The sequence below is a fragment of the Lytechinus variegatus genome, chromosome 18, assembly GCF_018143015.1.
Source record: "Lytechinus variegatus isolate NC3 chromosome 18, Lvar_3.0, whole genome shotgun sequence".
Lineage (NCBI taxonomy): Eukaryota > Metazoa > Echinodermata > Echinoidea > Temnopleuroida > Toxopneustidae > Lytechinus > Lytechinus variegatus.
The window spans coordinates 20,174,130-20,193,907 of record NC_054757.1 but is presented as its reverse complement, the minus strand read 5'-3'; the positions used below and the strand labels follow the sequence as shown (position 1 = coordinate 20,193,907).

At 36.2% G+C, this 19,778-nt stretch overlaps 1 protein-coding gene across 13 annotated transcripts in view; it reads right to left on the bottom strand.

Annotated features, from left to right (window-relative positions):
* Positions 1-14,268, bottom strand: part of LOC121431563 — a 119,700-nt gene extending 105,432 nt beyond the window's left edge. For 2 of the 13 annotated variants that reach the window (XM_041629088.1, XM_041629090.1), the window contains exons 1-4: positions 13,669-14,268; positions 7,781-7,932; positions 7,114-7,211; positions 5,742-6,080 (exon numbers count right to left, since the gene is read on the bottom strand). In XM_041629088.1, coding sequence (XP_041485022.1) covers positions 5,742-6,080; positions 7,114-7,168 — 394 coding nt within the window. In that variant the 5' untranslated portion in view covers positions 7,169-7,211; positions 7,781-7,932; positions 13,669-14,268. The remainder of the gene's footprint in view (positions 1-5,741; positions 6,081-7,113; positions 7,212-7,780; positions 7,933-13,668) is intronic. The other 11 variants (XM_041629082.1, XM_041629091.1, XM_041629089.1 and 8 more) reach the window with 9 other exon arrangements.
* Between the last annotated feature and the right edge of the window lie 5,510 nt (positions 14,269-19,778).

Here is a 19,778-nt window from a genome sequence, read left to right as displayed (position 1 = left end):
AAAACTTAATATACACGTACTCACCTTGAGGAGAGTAGAGATTGGAATTTTACAAATTTTATGAAATTTGCATCATGGTAAAATGAGAAGTTTACAACCTTAAATGATTTGGTCCACTTTGAAAGAAACCAGGACAACCCAACTAAATCATTTTTGTAAAATAATTTAATGAGATGTTCTATAATAAATAAAAGCCTTCGTAACATGCATCATCAACACAAAATAGTATTCAGTTTGCAAGAGCATGTTAAAATTGAAGATAAAATTATTAAATTATTAATTATTAAAATAAAAAATTGTTCACTAATTATCATGTGAATGGGATCTAGTGGTTGAGGGGAGTTTAACATCTAACAAGGATTCAAAGCTTGCATTATACCACCATAGAACTTGATTCGTGGGACAACAGGTGGACGGCCAGAAACTGGGTAGTACCCTGATTGGTCAGGTCAAACAAGAAACAACAGTGATTGGTCAATGGTATATATATCAGGGCTTCCTGATTGGTCGTAAACATTATGGTCAAATTCAAATGAATATATTACTTTTATAGTCAAATGATATTAAAATCAATTACTTAATTTACAAAAAAAAAACATATCTAATGTAGATCTACAGATGGCAATAAGTATAGTAAACATAGATATTTTGAAAAATGTACATTGATTGGTCAACAGAAAAAAGAACTTGTAAGTTTCTGGTTGGTTATTAGTAGTAACACAAATCAGTCATTTTTTTACTGGCAGCTTATACAAGAAGAAACAACACATTTGATATTTTTTGTTAAATGTTGCAATGTCTGTCATATTTATACATGTAGAATCAAGATATTATTCTTTTCATTTCATATTAACAGGGTTTTCATTTGGGTAAATCACTGCATATTTGTAAACAAAATATTATTGTGCACAGCATTACCGATGCTGTAGTGTTAACATGTATCATGAAAGATAGAAAATACACTCCTCAAAAAAGAACAAACATGAAACATGTATAGAAATTAGTACAAAAACATGATGTATCAATATGCATTCTTTATGAACTAGATTTATAAGTGCCGCTAATGGAGGATCATTAAAAAAGAACCTCTATAGTTACCAGTTCTCAAATGCAACGGGTGATTTCAAGTTCAGTGTTGACCTTTTTGTGTTGGTGTTTAGGTCAATTTTATATGATTATAACACCAAACATAAAATGAAGAAAGATGGTCCAGAAAAGTCACTCACTTGTTGTTGAGATGTTAATAATGTGATCTGGATCAGTTTTACAAACTCTGAATATGTTTTGGAGCTAGGGAAAACAATCCAAATTTTAACAACACCAAGGCCAACACCAGACTTGAAATCATCCAATGTGTCTTGACACAACCACAAATAGCAATCCTAGAGCTAGAGAAGCAACACAACAGTCATTTGGTGAAGGGAAAGTATGACAAATAAGCAAACAAACTACCTTTATTACAGGCCAATGTTGAGTGGATAACTTCTTTCCCCTCACACTGTAATGTGACACTAAGTGCACTCAGATACATTGTTGATATAGGTGTCAATTTATGCCAATCCAAAACAAGAATAAGGTTAAACCCATATAGCAGACTTGTTGCAGATTAAATGGAGTTCTCAAAAAGCCAGGTGTGGAGTCCTAAAATTACTCCTACTCATTTTATATTTTTATCAATTCTTTGGCTCACTGAACTGCAAATCAATTAAGTCCTTTATCCATTCAATATCATTGTTCGCATAAATATTTATACCTCCCCCTATGTATTGCTTTCTCTACATAAACTGTTCATGGTTTTTGTTATTGGGAATTTCATTTTAATTTACAATACTGAAAAAAAAATATGTCAATAATCTAGCTAGTCCAATCCAGCCCCCCCCCCCCCCCCACCGTCAATACTAAGCTCTTCAATACCAATTTTCAGTTCATATCTTTTTTAAATCTTTCCTGCCCCTGCACTCCCGAATATTTTTGTACGCCCTCCAGGTATATAAGTAGTTAATATTGTTGTTGGTAGTAGCGGTGGTGTTATTTTTGTAACATTTTGCATTATTTTCCCAGAATTGTGAAGACAGGCACCAAAAATGCAAAGAAAAAAATTCAGCCAATTCATCACAGCAAATGATGCACTGGGTGATCTGGATTGTTTTTACATTGCCATGAGAAAGGGATTCATTTGGTGAAAAGTGTGGAGTAATTTCATGATAAAAAACGTGCAAGGCATGATGCATAAAATACCCTAAGACAAAGCATTGTAATGTTGATATGAATGAAAGCCATTTGATACAGGTACTGTACATTGTAATGAACCCCTTGCCTAAAATGATTCATCAAAACCAACTTTTGCCCCTAAAAAGAATGATCTAATATTTATTCATTTGAAATCATACTAATATTCATGACATATTAACAAACGTTTTATGAATAATGAAAGATACCAAAGGAGCTTTGGGCCAGTGGAAGGGCTTTAGATGTGCCACAAATGATATTGTCAGATCAAGAGGAACATCTAGTACCCCTTTCATAGTGAAGGCGAAGTGGAGTTACTCCGGAGTAACTCCGGGTTGAGTTGATCCGCTTGTACTGCGGACCGACTTTAAACCCCCTTTCACATTGGCAAGCACCGCAGCAGTGTATTCGCAGTCGTTGCCATGGTTTCCAAGCGAGTTCGCACCATACGTGTGGCCGAATTCCCCAACGAGCGATTCGCGCCGAAATTTGTTTTGCAAATGCAGCTGCGCTAAATAGCGATGTTTGCGGCACGAGCGTCCGGTACTAGATACTCTCCTATACTGGCTAGATAATCGTTGGCTATATGATATCGTAATCTGTTTGCTTCCATATCACAATGTTACTTTTGAGTCAGTTCTTACTTTTGTCTTCTGACGATTGTGATGAGGATTGAACTGGCCGCAAGAACACGGTTAAAAATGCGGGACATTGACGATTCGTTCGACTCGCAACTACGGAGGAGGCGGCAAAGATTTAAGGCTAGAATAGCCAGATCACAGCGATAAGCGCATACCGCATTTCCGGTGCAGAGTAACTCCGTTTGTAACCCTCTTCTAGAAGTGGGTTGAGAACTCCGCTTTGAATCCGGATCGAACTAATCTCAGAATTTTCATATTGCCCTCCAAAGTGGAGTAACTCCTCCTGGACTCCGGACTAACTCCACTTCGGCTCTCACTATGAAAGGGGTATAGGAGAAACGGCAACTAAGGCAGGTGCTAAAATAGGAAAAAACTTTCAACCTCTAATACTGAAACAAATGCTAATTCTACTGATAACTGTTATGACGTGTTCGTGTCAAAACTTCTAAGTTTGGTAGATTTGTTCTTTAAAACTTTTGCTTAATTTTTGCAATTTTGAAAGTGGCAATGACCGACATCAAAGCCAGATGCTTCCAGTAGTTCACTCTGCCAGTATAAAAGTCAACCTGGAGCCTGTTGCATAAAACTTTTTACCTGAGAAAACTCAGGTAAAAACTGAAAACTAAGGTTAGTCTGATTTCTGCCATTGACTTTAACACAGGGCAAAAACTCTGGTAAAAACGACCTGAGTTTTCTCAGGTAAAAAGTTTTATGCAACGGGCCCCTGATGTCTGATCTTGACTAGGAAATGATTTAATCATCTTTACATACAAGCAATTCCTTCTAATCTTCTACTGTCAACAACCCTTCTAGGTTCACCTGATCATTCTTTATTCTAGAAATTAACTGACATGCAACTGAAGAAATAATTCATCTGCAAGACTTGCAATGGACTGACCCACTGACTGACTTCCCGATTGCCTGACAGCTTTCCAACTGATCGTCATACCATAGCCAATTCCTATATTAAACCGTATCAAACCATGTTGATAGGATGATAATTTGGAGCTAATCACTGGAAAGGGTTCTTGAGACTAATTTTCAATCTACAATTTCTAACGATCACTGCATTACACTGTTGATACTGCAGTCACATTTCTCCCACAGCGGCCGTACTGTGAGTCATAAACACCCGTTTTATTCATTTTTATTCAAACCACCTATATGTAGCTGGTACAGAAAATGTTAAAATGGCTGTCTTCGACTCGCCGCACGGCCACTGAAGTGAAGTATGACTGCACCATAAATGTTATTTGTTGAGATGATATCTCTTGCAGACAAAATGGGTGCTACATGTATATAGGACCAAGGATTACAAAGCTCACAAAACATTGAAATTCTTGTGTAAAAAGCTGAAGTGGTGTCTATCAAAGTGGTGTGATCCCAGGAAAATTGGCCAAACCAGAGAAGCTGGATGAGGCTTGAGCAAGTGAACAAATCAACAGTGAAAACTTGTATCAAACTCATCGGGAATCAAGAAAAAACAGAGAGCAAGGAGATTTCTTGAAAATTTAGCCAAAATTAAAGAGGGAATCGTGTTGACCAAACCAAAACCTTGATACAAACCAACTATCACGCAAGTGCTGGCTGGATTGCTATTAAAGCTGGTTGCCACTCATAACCTCCCTTGAACCCGAACAGAATGTTTCAAAATGCTGTTCGAAGACAGCACAAATACTTGAAATGCAGTTTGAACATTTAGAAATGCAATCAGAGTGCAGTACGTAAATCAAATGTCTTGATATATAAATTTCCCTTTTAGAATACAACTCAGAAGCATAAAAACATCAAACGATTTGGGCCAGCCACAAATGTGCTATCTATATGATTTCAGGATACAGATGCCTGATCAAATGTGGAATGTTCTCAGAATAGAGTCACAATAAAGTCACTTTATGGAAAATATCAATTCTTACGACATACTCTGGCCGATTCTGCCTCTCAAGCAACTGAAGTTTTAAGGTGACATTCATGCTAGATTTTGGATCATACATGTACGGAAAGATACAAATAAATAAAATAAAGAAAAATAAATATCGAGTGACTGAGGGCCTTTTCACCCGTAAATCTTGAATCGTCATTGCAATGATGATTGCAATTTGCTTTTAGAATCATGAATCAGACCTTTCGTCCAGAAAATTTGTAACATAATTTGAGTGAAACTTAACTGGAATTCACCGCCAGAGTAGAATTTGAATTTGTGGTTGTGATTAACGTTCGTGATTCTAGTTTGGTTTCACATGTGCTAAAAATTCATCCTTAGCCTTATTATCATTCAAAACGTTTCATACTTTCACTGTATATAGAAATGCATTATATGTATATCGTGAGTCAAATACTATGCTACGGGTGCCATTGAAATGGTGGAAAACAAGTTTAATCTTGAGAAACTATTAACTAAAAGCATCCGTTTTTGGAGACGAGTGAATTGATTGCTTGAAAGAAATACATATGCACTTTGGTGGTGTTGTAGCTTTGATTGTGACAGCCAAGTGAATGTGAAATAACCAAGAACACAAGGATATCATCAGTCAATTCATTAGCAATGCAAATATAGAGCACAGTCTACAGTCCAAAAACTAGGGTGAGCAAACAAATCTTGTTTGGTTTGAAAGGGTGAAAGGTGAAAGGTGAGTGGAGCTGAAAAGAGCAGTTCATGTCATTCTTCGATTAAACAGCACCAAATGACATGCATCGTTTGTTTTTTCTTTGTTATATGATTAAACAGCAGAGAGAGCTTACATGACAAACAAAAGCAAACTACAAAGAAGGTCAAGGAAAGTTTCAAACACCCATGATAGCAAAGGAGGTCAATTTCAAACTTCTCAGCAGGTCAAAGGTCATGGGCTGAGGTAATGCATGACCACTGACCTTTCTTAGAAGGTGAAGAATGCGTCACGCCCGTAGCGAAAGTAGGCATGATGATCTCACTAGATTCCGATTCGGAGTCATGACCAGACGGCACGACTCGCATGCGAATGCGGCCCGGCGTCGAGCCAGCAGAGCCCGAACGGGCGAGACGTGGAGAGCCTTCGCTCGACAGGCGACGTACCCGGACCGGAGACGGGGAACGACTCCTTGTGGTTTTGGTGACCTTTGTGGTGGTGGTGCGTACAACTGAAACACTTCCTGGGTCAAACCCTTGCAAGGTCACACCATCCAGGTGGATGACATCGTCCTGAGATGGTTTCCGAACTAATTGCCTGTCATCTAGAATGTGAAGATAACCCCTCCCTTGCTAATAAATAGTGCTTAAGAAAGTGTATATCAAACAAAGCAAGAAGCACTGTAGAGTGCAATTTAGCATTAAGTCATGAATAAATAACAATAATGATAAAAATAATAGCAAAAGTAATATCATTTGGCAATGTAACTTTGAGGAAAAGAATACTAAAAAAGCAAAGAATCAATAAACATAGATCTCTTTGAAGTACATGCATGGATTACATGTTACATGAATCATAGTTGGAGAGGAAATCGATAAAGGGGAGTTCGGACCAATTCCATGTTCTACTTCTTAAGGTCACTACAAATTCATCAAGATACACCCCTTCACTACCATCCCACTGAAACAATCACAATTTTGTGATGGTGTACCCGAGTTTAAGAATGTTGCAATAAATGTGTATTTTAGGTTGGGTGTTGTAGCTGGTGTTAGAGTTGCCCTTTATGTGTACCCCAACAGCAGCCATACTTTACTTTGGGTGTTGTGGCTACAGTTAGAGTTGCCCTAATACCAGCACTAGCCTGTCTTACCTGTCTCATTTCAATACATGTTCTGGATTCCAACATCAGCATTGTTTCAAGTCGAGTGTCATAGATAGTGATATTGTTACTCTTACATCAACACCAGCCTCATTTCAAGTTCGGTGTCACAGCTGGTGTAAGATATATCATTTATACTAACACCAGCTATATTTAAGTTGAGTGTAGTAGCTGTTGTTAGAGTTACCCTTACAATACACCAACACCAGCCTCATATCAAGTTTGGTGCAATACCTGGGGTAAGAAAGGGCCTTACGCAAACACCGGCATCATTTCAAGTTTGGTGCCACAACTGGTATTAGAGATAGGCCCTACTCTTTACACCAACATCAGTCCCATATCGAGTCTGGTGTCATACTGAAGCTGATGCTAGACTTGCCCTCTATACAACATATAACATCAGTCGTATTTTGATTTGGATGGTGTAGCACCAACACCAGCTTTCAACACCAAACTGGAAACCCTTTGTATGCCTTACCTGTACCAGAGAATCCAGAGTCATTTGTGATGATAAAACTAGACTGTGAAGACATCTTCCCATTTGGATGATACGATCCGTTCACTGATAAATGACTCCTATAAAATAAAACAATGAAAGCAATGTACATGTGTACATGTCAACAGAGTCTCGTTCAGATATGGCCTGCCAAAGCACACCGCCTTTTTTATCATTTTCAACAAAAGTATAGTGATGCAAATCATCACACAATATCTAATAATAAGGTGGATGCTTAAATAGCATGCAGGTCCACCTTTTGGTGCTTATGGGCATGGCCATCACATAAGCAATAATTGAAATGAAATAGAAAAGGAAAAGAGAATAGAACATAGAATTCAAGCAAAGCATTATTCTTGAAACCCATTCTGTTGAATGACAAAATGAAGCAACTCCGTGGAATGTAGTTTTTAGTAAATGAGGAAAATTCAACTTTCTTTATAATACATTTATGTTGAAATATATGGGGTCACTTGCTTTTGAAAAGTCTATATTTCAGAAATTGGGGGTTATGTGACTCCAATTCCTTTACCATCAGGTAGAGAGCATACAAAAATTATCCCAAATCAAGAAATATATGATATATGTAAATTATTTTTTTTTATCAGAGTCGCTTCCTTTTGTCATGGAAAAGCAGCATTCAACATACCTGTGTATTCTGAGTTGTAAATCATTTGAACTGTTATGTAATAATTTCTGTGCTTGAGTGACTGGTAGATCTCCTGCCCTGACACCATTCACAGCCTCTACAACGTCCCCGACATGAAGCTGAGCCCGCGCCGCTTTGCTACCTGGATTGATCTGGGGAAAAAGAGAATACAAGTCATAAATTCATTTTTGTCCTAAACTTGCGTAGTTTGCTATGCAAACCCTTCACTTGAAGAAACGGGTCTGAATGTGCAGCCTAACGTCCCTGTCAATGACTTAGGTCTGGAGCAAGTTTTACATGTATCTGTGCTAGTCTTGTATGAAGACCCACATGTTTATAAAAGTTTCAAATTAAGATCTGTGCCTGTGGAGGTATAACAACTGCCAGTTAGAACACATAATGATCTAAACTCAAACATAAGTGGTTTTGACACTGTAGTTTGAGACTCTGGCCCATATTCTGAAGTCGTGTAGAACTTTATAGACCATTGTAACTCTGTGCTAAAATTATAGGGAGCCGAAAATTCAAAAATTCTGTTTATATTGCATATTTGTTTATGTTTACTGCTTTGTTTTCTTTTGCTTTAATAATGAATGAAAATACTTCAAAATACTTCAGTTCTCATTCCCTGACAATTATGAACACTTTGAGTATCATTATTGGACATGTACTGTTTACAGGGATTTGTGCCCTAATCGGCTCTCCATAGTTAAACCACAACTTTAAACCATGGTTTCATTTGAACCGGAGTTCAGAATACAGGCCTTGGTGTTCATATTTTATGCATTAAAATGCTTTATGATTTTCCTCTGTACAGGCAATAGTGACTGAGTGAAGGGTGCTAAATCCATGCTCTATAAATCATACAGGTCTCGAAAATCAAAATCAATGAAAATCCACATTCAACACCTACAGGTACATTTACTCAAAATACACACAGAAACTATCGCTGGGTTCAAATATCACATTTACTTGGTCATTGAATGAATTCAATCTTTATCAGTCTTAAACTCTTAATTAGGAGATTCATTCACATTGTATAACAAAGGTATGGAAGCAACATTTACTGTGCAGTTTTATTGGCCTGCTACAAATCACTACATATGACATGATGTAGGCCTACATAAAAATGCAGTGACATAACATTTGCTCCAGCGGCAATTGCTGCGGCCTTTATTTCATCTGAAGATATAGGGTTAGGTTTAGGATAGGGTAGCATATAGTATTAAATCCAGGGTTGAAATTAGGTGATTTTGTTAGTGTGTGGAATTTAGAGAGGAGCAATTGTAGCCCGAACAAATGTCATGAAACCAAACACTCAAATAAAAAGAGGTTTCATTCTATCAAATTCCACAGATAAACGCATGGAATCACAATGCCATTCAATGTCCTGAATCCAGGGTTATTTGGATGTGGCTGAATGAGTGTTCTTTGCAGTCAACTTCTACAAGGAATTTTAATCGTCCAAAGGCTTTTGTAGCTACTGTACACAACAAGTGGTTTTAACTTTTACCTAGAGCTCTGGCTGTGACATCTGTATGCAATTTGATGCCCAAAATCAATATGACTCTGGAAACAAAATCATGAGCTAAATGTACATAATTAACAAAAGAAGTGTTTTACCTTTTATACAACATCTTATTAAAAAGGGAAGTTCACCCTGACAAAAAGTTGATGGTAAAAATAGCAGAAAAAATAATTAAAAAGTAACATTGGTGAAGGTTTGAGGAAAATCCATCAAAGATCTAAAGCATTTTATGTGAATTTTAAAAAATTTGCAAAAATTAATTTCGCATAAATTAGCATAAAAATTGTTCTGGTCAAAATTTCAAAATTCTGTGTAGAAGTTTGGTGCACCTCATAAAGCTATACCAGATGGAAGCAAAAAATTCAAAATCAGTCCACAAATAAAAAGCATTTTTTGTGAATTTTGAAAAATGCGCATAAATAAGCATATTAATGAATTTCAAAATTCTGTGTACTGAAGTTTTGAATCCCCCACCTAGTGCTATCATATAAAGCAAACGGAATTGAAATCGGACTTGAAATGGCGAAGAAGTAGCATTTTGAAATTGTGGACGGACGACAGACGACGGACGATGGACGACAGACGACGGACGATGGACGCCACACCACGGCATAAGCTCATCTTGCCCTTCGGGCAGGATGAGCTAAAAATCAGTGAAATGTCGTTTTCTAAACAAAATGATTTTTTTTACCATTAGTAAAACAAAACTTTCACAACCACTCCTGAAAGGAAATTTTCAGTCATCTTGAGCCATTAAAATTGAAATTCAAATGTATGCATTTCATATTATATGTACATAAAATATGAGGCACCTGCTCTTTTATGTCACAAATCGGTAAATTTCTAATAACATGGACCTACATGTACATGTACCAGCATGTCAATAATATTTCATGAATATTCCTCAAACATTCACCAATATTTGTTATTAATTATCTTTCTGTTATTCTAACAACAAACATTTTTTTCAGGGTGAAAATTAAACTTCCCCTTTAATAGGCCAACATTATTTGTTGTTGATCTGGATGAGGCTGGTATATGCTATGATTTGTTTGGATTCAAAAGGTCATCATAACTGAAATGTGGAATTTCATTTGTTGACAGGCCAGAGAGAGAGCACGGATGACAGAAGGTTGTGATTTATTGGCAACAAATGCAGATCTAAACTTGGAATGGATTCCTTTGGTGAATATAAGGATTGGAAGAGAAAGATGTGGATTGAGGTAAAGTCTAAAGATATCAGAAAAATACCCTTCTTGAAATCATCTGAACAGATACAATATAGGCCTATATTAAAGATAAATTCCAGTTCTGGTAACGATCTCAAAATGACTTTTTACAGAATCTAATATAATGACCACCAAAGTGTCTGTTTGTATGAATAAAAAATATGTGCCAAAGGATTCTGGAAGAAATTGTGTAATTGCTGAGAAATAAGCAAAATAAGCGCGGATCCTGTCACTTCCGTCGGGTCTTTATTCTAGCAATAATAATACACTGTCCCACGTGTGCCTATCTGTGTTGGTGATCTTCAGTGTGAACATTTTTCAGCGTAGATTTCAAGATTTCACAAAGTTCAGTTTATGTCACTGTACCAGATCTAGATCCTCGATGATATACTGACAATTAAGCCTGGTTTTACAGACTTTCTCATGAAATCAGTGTTTACTGCAACTACTGGCATTTCTCTTTAAGGTAATTTATTGGGTCTCTTCAAAAAGTGGCAATCATTATGAACAAAACAAGAAAGCAAGACAATTGAATAATAGCAACATAATGGAAAGGCAATACTCATACCCCTCTCATACTGCGCTTTTCCCGGTGAACTTCGACAGTGGAGGGAAAAGTGTCCAGTATGAAAGGTACACAGAAAAACTTGGCGAACTTGAGAGGTGGAAAAATTTTCCCCCGTTGAAAATTAGGCCAATGTGAACGATAATCGAAGAACTTCTCCGCTTCCATGACATCAGAGGTCAAATTTTATATCAAATCAACTGAATCAAGATTTTGCACGTTGATAAAAGCGAATGGCTGATCAATCAATCTTTAGAGTTAAATACCCTTGTATTACAGTTTTTTTACTAACTATGGACATGAAAGTGTCTCATACATGCTAAATAAGCACTAATTACTCTCAATTTTTTTGTTTTGCTTGTAATCTTTATAAAATATGTTTAAATTAAAACTTTTTGACACCTTTCATACTCAAAGAAGTAATGTTAACCTTTTTTTTCATTGTGGACCTGCCAGGGTAGTTCAGCTAGGGCCACTGAAGAGTATAAATGCTGTATGCTATAATTGCGATATCATAAAATTAAAAGAGCGTGCACCTTCATTGACCCCGGTCTGCAATTACTTCCACCCAAGCGAATTGCCTGTCGACTTTCGCCAAGAGGAGACATTACAGCGTATTAAAAGGGCACATTTTCAATTCGATAGGAAGAGAGGAATGCATGCCGAAGAAGTTTATTTTAATGAATTCCAAATTTACAAACAAATTAATGCAGAAATCATTGAAATTAATTATGCAGAATTTTAAGAAAATGGGTGGGGGGGTAACGACCTTACTACCCCAAATTGTTGTTTGGGCGATTCCCCCTCGATGTTTAAATGATTATCCTGAAAAAAAGTGTCAAATTGCTCAGGAGCACAAGCTGCATCTATGGCACTGGTCCTCTCCGTGATTTGAAACATTGACATTTTTTCACTCTTTACAGCCCACTGGTCACTATTAAACATCATAACTTTTCTTATTTTACATTTGATTTTGATGAAATTTTCAGCATTTACCTCAGTAAAATGTTCTCTTTTTATTCAGACCAACTTCCTGTTGGCCGGTTGACTTCACCTTTCTTTGTTAGTAGCTAAGCTACAAGACACATATAGAGGGCGGCACACATCTGCCGCCCTCGATAGACGTATCGTAGCTTAGCTACTAACAAAGAGGGCAAGATGGCGGCATAAAGATCAGTAAATCCCATCTTCTCATAATAATTTTTTGGTGTTTTTTATTTATGTTGTTTTAAATATGTAATCAATAATGTACTGTATAGAAATGTCGGAAATGAAGTTTCTAGCCCATTTACAGATTTCTAATCCTAGGAGCCTACTGGCTGTGGGGGGTGATCATGCAAAAAATAACAATCATATTGGTCATTTTCATGTTTTTGTACACAGTTTTAAAAAAAATTGGGGCTCAAGCCAACCCCCCCCCCCTTGTGGTTCCACGGCCCCAGCAAATCTAAAACCATTTTGAACTGAGAATCCAACAAATACAATACTTCAATTTCTTTTTAAGATTGTAGGTGGCTATAATAAATTTCAGATAAAAATAAAGCGACAACATGAAAGTAACATATAGCACATTATTTCCAATTATCTATTGTTTCTAGTTTTACCATGACATATAAGGTTGTAAAGAGTTGCATGATATAATATTTCATATTTTAGTATTAGGCACATGTACATATGTAGGTCATTGACTGATGCAGAGGCCTAGATGTAAGCATGGATGTAAGAGATTGATATACATAATGTAGGCCTGTAAATCATTTCCCATTAAATAAAGAACATGTCTTCTTCAGTGTGGAATACTGTACACTGTGTATTTGAAAGCGGAAGCATTGGATAATACATGTAGCTTAAAGGACAATTCCACACCAATGAAAATTTGAATTATACAACAAGCATATCACTGAAAATTTCATCAAAATCGCATGTAAAATAAGAAAGATATGACATATTTAAGTTTTGCTTAATTTTTGGAGTACATTGTATCTGCCAGTTATCAAACCTTCCAAAAAGCGAATACATCTGAACATATGAAAAGAGCACTTTTTTGCAGTATACTAGAGGAAGATGAATGTTAACTAGCTATATTCACGTCATGGATCACGGATCACGGAAGATATTTCAAATGACAAAGTGGTTGCACGGCTGGCAGAAGGGCATTAGCTTGATTTTCTTCCGAAAAAAAAAAATTGTCTTAGGGTTTTCAGTTTTGATAGCTCTTTCATTTGGTATAACTGCAATTGCCTACAATGACGTACATGTAATGACAACGTAATCACGCATGGTATAAATAAAAAAGGCACAAGCACTCGCTGTTAGACGATTTTTTAAATGAAAAGCTACTTCACAGGGCTCGCGCACGTAACCCCCTGCTGCCAGCCGCGCGACGGAATATATAGCCTACACCCATCCTAATCTAAAGAACACCTCTCAAACCAAATCAAAATCATTATTAAATCTAACCTTTATTGTTGTGGAATGAACATTAGAAAAGACTTGTTGCTCCTGACCTACATCAAGTCATACTGGTTTTAAAATCAAAACCATCAAGATAAACGATCATATTCACCTGTCAAACAGCCTTGAGACCTTTTAAAGGGATATATCCAAATTATAATAATAAATCCTGAATTATGAGATAAATCCGCTGCAAAATCAGTAGCACTGAGATGCTAATATTGAATGCACACCGGTTTACAACTTAACGAGTCTGGAAAAGCAAGCACGAAAGCCTATAGCAGTCGCGTGTGTTGCAGGGTTAATGCATAGAGTGGGAGGAACCAGTAAAGAGGATAAACGCGAGTACATGTGCGGAGGCCTTGGTTGGTAGCAGAAAACCAGGTGAAATTGGCGTTGCTGAAATCCATTTACTCCCAGATAGATCAATCTGTGTGTATAATGTATCAGAGGGTGTGTGTGCGTATTGAGTGCATGTTGCACCAAACGCAAGGGGGTATACACACAACAACACAGCTGTTGTATAGTAAAGTGAAAGACAGTGCGTCGATGTGTATCTGTGCAGGGGTTGGTACGTTTTATGCCCAGCGCACAAGTCTATTGTGACAATTTACTTGGGGGTGAAACGCATGGGTGGCTGGAATCTTAAGAATGCAAATGCCTCCAAAACATTGGGACCAGAGAGTGAGCAAGAACGAGTCCCCCTATTATAGTCTATACCTCCAGACCTCATTTGATTAACAATGGTGTTGATGCACGCAGATCCAATTTTATCACAGCTACCATGCAGCATAAATGACCAAGGCAATAAGGCAATTAAAGCTGAGGTAAAATCCTAGCGAAAATTAGAATTAGGCATCATGCATATGTTTGGCTTTGATACACCTGGCACTTGGTCAATCTTTAGATTACCTACCACCCCCGGGGGGGGGGGGCACTCACATGTATTAGTGGTATGGGGACATGCAGCTTTTACGACACCCTTTTTCAAACCTAATTTTCAGTCATACATGTACTCCGAATGACAAAATTTCAGTTCAGAACCACCCAGCCCCACTCGCAAGACCCCCATTATTACGAGACATCTCAGTTTCCCAGCCCTGCCAAAACTGTCAAGCCCAAGCACCGCATGCGAGAGATGCACATACGGCTTTGCAACTTTCTACAAGGGCTACATAATGATATACATGTAACTAGTAGCTCCATGCATGGCAAGCGAATGCACAACGCTCTACCTACAGTGCCGCGATCCCATTCCGTAGACCATCTTTTTCACACCGTGTGATATTTATTTATTTCCCAAGACCCCGTCCTTTAACCCTTTTTAAGAGTCAGTTCCTTAGACACCCATTTCAGAGTTTCATGAAGCACACCCCCATCAAAAAATAATTTGAGTGCCCCCCCCCCCGGTACCTACATGTACCAAGCATTCATGAGCAATTTTTGTACACACTGCTTGGGCACTTGGTCTAATCATGGAGCTAGCAGAGCATAGTTAATAGCTCTATGGTCTAATGACCATTAATTTGGTTTAATTAGGCTTATACTCTAAGTAAGACTACCATCCCATCTTCGCCAGAGTTTATCAGCCAATGTACGTTCTGAAGACTATAACATAGGGTTCTGAAAATTGGATAATTAGGGCACAAGTGAAAATAGGGTGAAGGGCAATCACCACTCGCGCCATTTTATTTCAGCTATTTAAAAGTCAGCCCAAGAATGTTGGACTGTACTAATATCCAATACAAGTTTGGCAATTCAAAGAGTTCAAATCAAAATACAAGTTAACTAAAGTTAAAGGTCAAGTCCACCCTACAGAATAGAGAAAAATAAAACTAGAAAAATGCTGAAAATTTCATCAAAATCGGATGTAAAATAAGAAAGTTATGACATTTTAAAGTTTTGCTTATTTTTCACAAAACAGTGATATGCACAACTCAAATGGGACAGCCGATGATGTCCCTCACTCACTATTTCTTTTGTTTTTTATTGTTTGAATAATAGAATATTTCATTTCTTATAAATTTGACAAAGGACCAACTAGACTGAATCATATAGTACTAAACAATGCTCATTCCACATGTTCAGGGAGGAATTCATCAATGTTTCACTTGACAATGAGAAGAAAAATAGGATATTCCCTATTTTATTTAATAAAATACAAAATAAGTAGTGAGTGGATGACGTCATCAGTCTCCTCATTTGCATACCCACCAGGTGTGCATATAAATGTTTTTTTCCAAATTAGGCAAAATTTTAAAATGTCATAACTTTATTTTACATCAAATTTTAAATGAAATTTTCAGTGTTATGCTTGTTGGATTTTTTCTCTTTCTATTCAAATCAACTTTTTGTTGGGGTGGACTTTAAAGAGAAATTCCAGTAGTTGCAGTAAACACTGATTTCATGAGAAAGTCTGTAAAACAAGGCTTAATTGTCAGTATATCATCGAGGATCTAGATCTGGTACAGTTACATTAACTGAACTTTGTGAAATCTTGAAATCTACGCTGAAAAATGTTCACAACGAAGATCCCCAACACAGATAAGCGCACGTGGGACAATGTATAATTATTGCTTAGAGCGTCGGGCCCGACGCCCTACCCGAATCCTGTGCTTATTTGCTGATTTCTCAGCACTTACACAATTTCTTCCAGAATCCTTTGGCACATGCGTTTTATTTATACAAACAGACACTTTGGTGGTCATTTCATTAGATTCTGTACGAACTCATTTTGATATCGTTACCAAAACTAGCATTTACCTTTAACTACATGTATAGTTGTATCGCAAGTGCATGCATTCATTCATGCCATTTTCACCACTTTTTAAGTCCACCCACCACCAATAACAGATCAGTGATGGCATGTCCACATCAAAGGAAAGCCCTACTTGTATACAGGATTGGGCTCAATTACAAGGTAATTGATTAATTACATGAAAGGAAAAAGTAATTGTAAATGTAAATGAAAAACTGCATTGGCTTTGATTACTGTCCAATTACTATTAATTGCATTCAAATGATTTGATTACTTTATTTATGATTTAATTTCATAACCTTTTTCATGTCAACTGATTCAGCATCAAAGAGTGTCATAGGTAGAATTCGTAATCTTTACATGAAAACTTTCATCTTGTCAATTTAATAGAATTATGTTGAAATACTGAAGGTAGTGCTGGTTTATACAGAATACAAATTGATGTCATTCTTGACTTTTACAGAAAGTAATTGAAATTGTAATTTAATTGAAAAGTATTTGTAAATGAATATTTCTCCAATTAAATTACATACCTTTACATGTAATTGTAATTGAAGAAAATAATTGAGCCCAAACCTGGTCCTGTATTAGAATTGTGAGATCCCTGTTTAAATCACCAAGACCAATCTTTTTCAGAGATTCACTTTTAAATAAAAGAATTTTTACAACAAAAGAAAGAAAGGTTAAATGAAAATGAAGTGTGAACTACACACATTTCAAATATGCTTTTCTAGAGTAAAATTTAGACGTTGATTGAACGTTTTATAGCTTAAATAGTTTACTATAGAAATAAATGAAGACTATTATATAGGTTTTAATGAAAATAGCAAATTTTACCAAATTAACCCTGAAATCCAAACTACGTGTACAATAATCCTTTAATTTATAAATAGTTCCACAAACACTATAGAATTTACACAAACACTTGATGTATACATTGTACATAGCCTGAAAAGATAAGCAGAAGATACAAACTGTTCAATTGTGTGCATTCAACCAATATTCTTCTAGTCGTCTAAAGTCTTGGTAAAGGTACAGTACACCCGAATATCATCTGACATTCCAGTCTTACAACAGTTTAGAGGGCATAAAAGTGATCACTTTACTTTGTTCTGATTTTTTTTAATCTCATTTTCGTTCTTGGAAATGGGCTAAAACAAGGCTAATAGTGTAAAAGTACCAGTCCAAAAATTTCAAAGTTTCATAGCTACAGGAGTTCTTCAAAACTCCGGAGATGCAATCCTAAGATTGAAAAAGAATTAAAGTTGTTTTCAATGAGTACATGTTGTACAGAGTGAATCTGTACTACAACACAAACTCTGGATAAACTATTCAGTAAACACAGCCAATATACCTTTTTATTGGAGAAAACTGGGCATATGTAAGCTAATTGTGTCTCAGAGACAGTTACACATGTACATCAAAATCAGGCTTATATCTTTGTGTGTCTAAATCATAGTTTTTCATCCTTATTGTGGTGCGTTTCAGGGGTTTCGAGGACAAATATAAGCACTCATACACATGTTTCATCATAGTTTGAGAATCTTTTAAATCAGCTGCTCACAAATTGCAACGATCTCTGGACAAGTCTACCCCGACACGAAGTTGATTTGAATAGGAGAAATATCCAAAAGGCAAAACACTAAAAATTTCATCAAAATCTGATGAAAATAAAGAAAGTTATTACAGTTTAAAGTTTTGCTTAATTTCACAAAATATATGCACATCCTGGTCAGTCTTTTTTTTTCATCAATCTTTGTGAAAATTCAATTTCAGATTTGGGGGTTATCCAGCACTGTCTCTTAATATATAAACTGTACATGTATACAAGGATTGTCCTAGAAGTTATAGCAAAATTCAGTTCAAGTTGAGTTTCATTAAAAAGGAAACAAAATTGTATGCAGATATATCATTATTTTGGTCGACTCTGGTGCCCAATAAAAATTATTTTTAATGTCTTTTTCTTCCTCTTCTTTCTCAATCTAAAAATGAAACTAATTCTTAAAGGGGGGGGTATAATTTTAGACGTACAGACTATTGATCAATACCGGTACACCATGAATGAATGATTCAATATAGCAGCAAAGCTGACTTTGAAAACTTTATGAATAACTGCCCCATACATGTATGTTATGTAAATATAAAATACATGAATTTCATTTTTTTATTGTCCCTGGTGACTTATTTTTGCTTTCTATTCATAATCAGGTGTGAAATGATTTGACAATTAATATACAAAAGGTAAAGTAAAATTATTTTCAATTTTCTGAGAAAAGAACAATTCATTGATTTTTTGCCATTCATAATGACGTCACAAATCAAATAATTAAAATTATAATAACTGTTGAATTCTTTGATGGATTTTGCTCAAACCTGCCTTCGGCAATATTTATTATTACTATTTCTGCTATTTCTACAATAAACTTTTTGTCAGGGTGAACTTCCCCTTTAAAGATCGGGCTATTTTATCAAAATGAAGAATGAGTGGGGCGCCAAAATGGGCAAGGCGAACCCTCCTGATAATCTGCACTAGTGAGAATCCTGGTCATAGGAACAGGATGATTTATTTTAACATAATCATTAAAAAGACTGGAATACAGACTACAGCAATGAGATGCAGGGTATATATGCCTGTTGATAATTGGTAAAACATGGATGACATATGAGGATAGCGATGATGAGTAGTAGGTGATCTATTTCTACCTTTGATCCCTGGCTCTGATTATTCAGCCAGACATGTTCTCTTTCACTTTCATTACTTGACTTGCCCTTTAAAGTTGGTATTGAGTTTCAATGAATCAAAGACAATTATTTTCTTTTTTCTTTCAATAGCATATCTGACAGCCGTATATGTTTTAATTTTCATTTCTAGCCTCTTAGGCAATTTTGATTCAAATAAACACTTTAAACTTTATTGTCTGTTGTCTACTCCCTTGCAATTAATGCCTGGTCACACAGCCCGAGCGTTGTTGGAGCGGTCGTGGAGCGGTAGGGAGAGAGGGTCGAATTTCACTCACAAATTGGGGAAAAAATTGAGAAAAAAAAATCGAAAACAAAAAAAAACAATCGAAATCGAAAATGGTGAACGGTAGCGAGCGGTGATGATTTTTTCTCTCCGCTTCATGACCGCTCCAACAACGCTCCGGCAGTGTGACCAGGCCTTTTCATTTTATAAACACAGTCCAAATAGCTAAAGTAATGATATCATCTAATTCTTTGTGTTCTTTTTTATCAAAGCATCGACACCAACAAGAACATATTTTTGAGACTTTTTTTAATCAACCAAATTCCCAAAACAGATTCAATTTATGCCAAATAAAAAATTATTAATTATTAATTTTCAAAGTCTAATATTTCCAAACAGGGCAATCACAAAACACCTATTGTATGGAAAGACGCAATGCAGTTTTAAAATTTTATCAAAAACATACATGTATTTATTTGATTGGAATGTCTGAATTTTA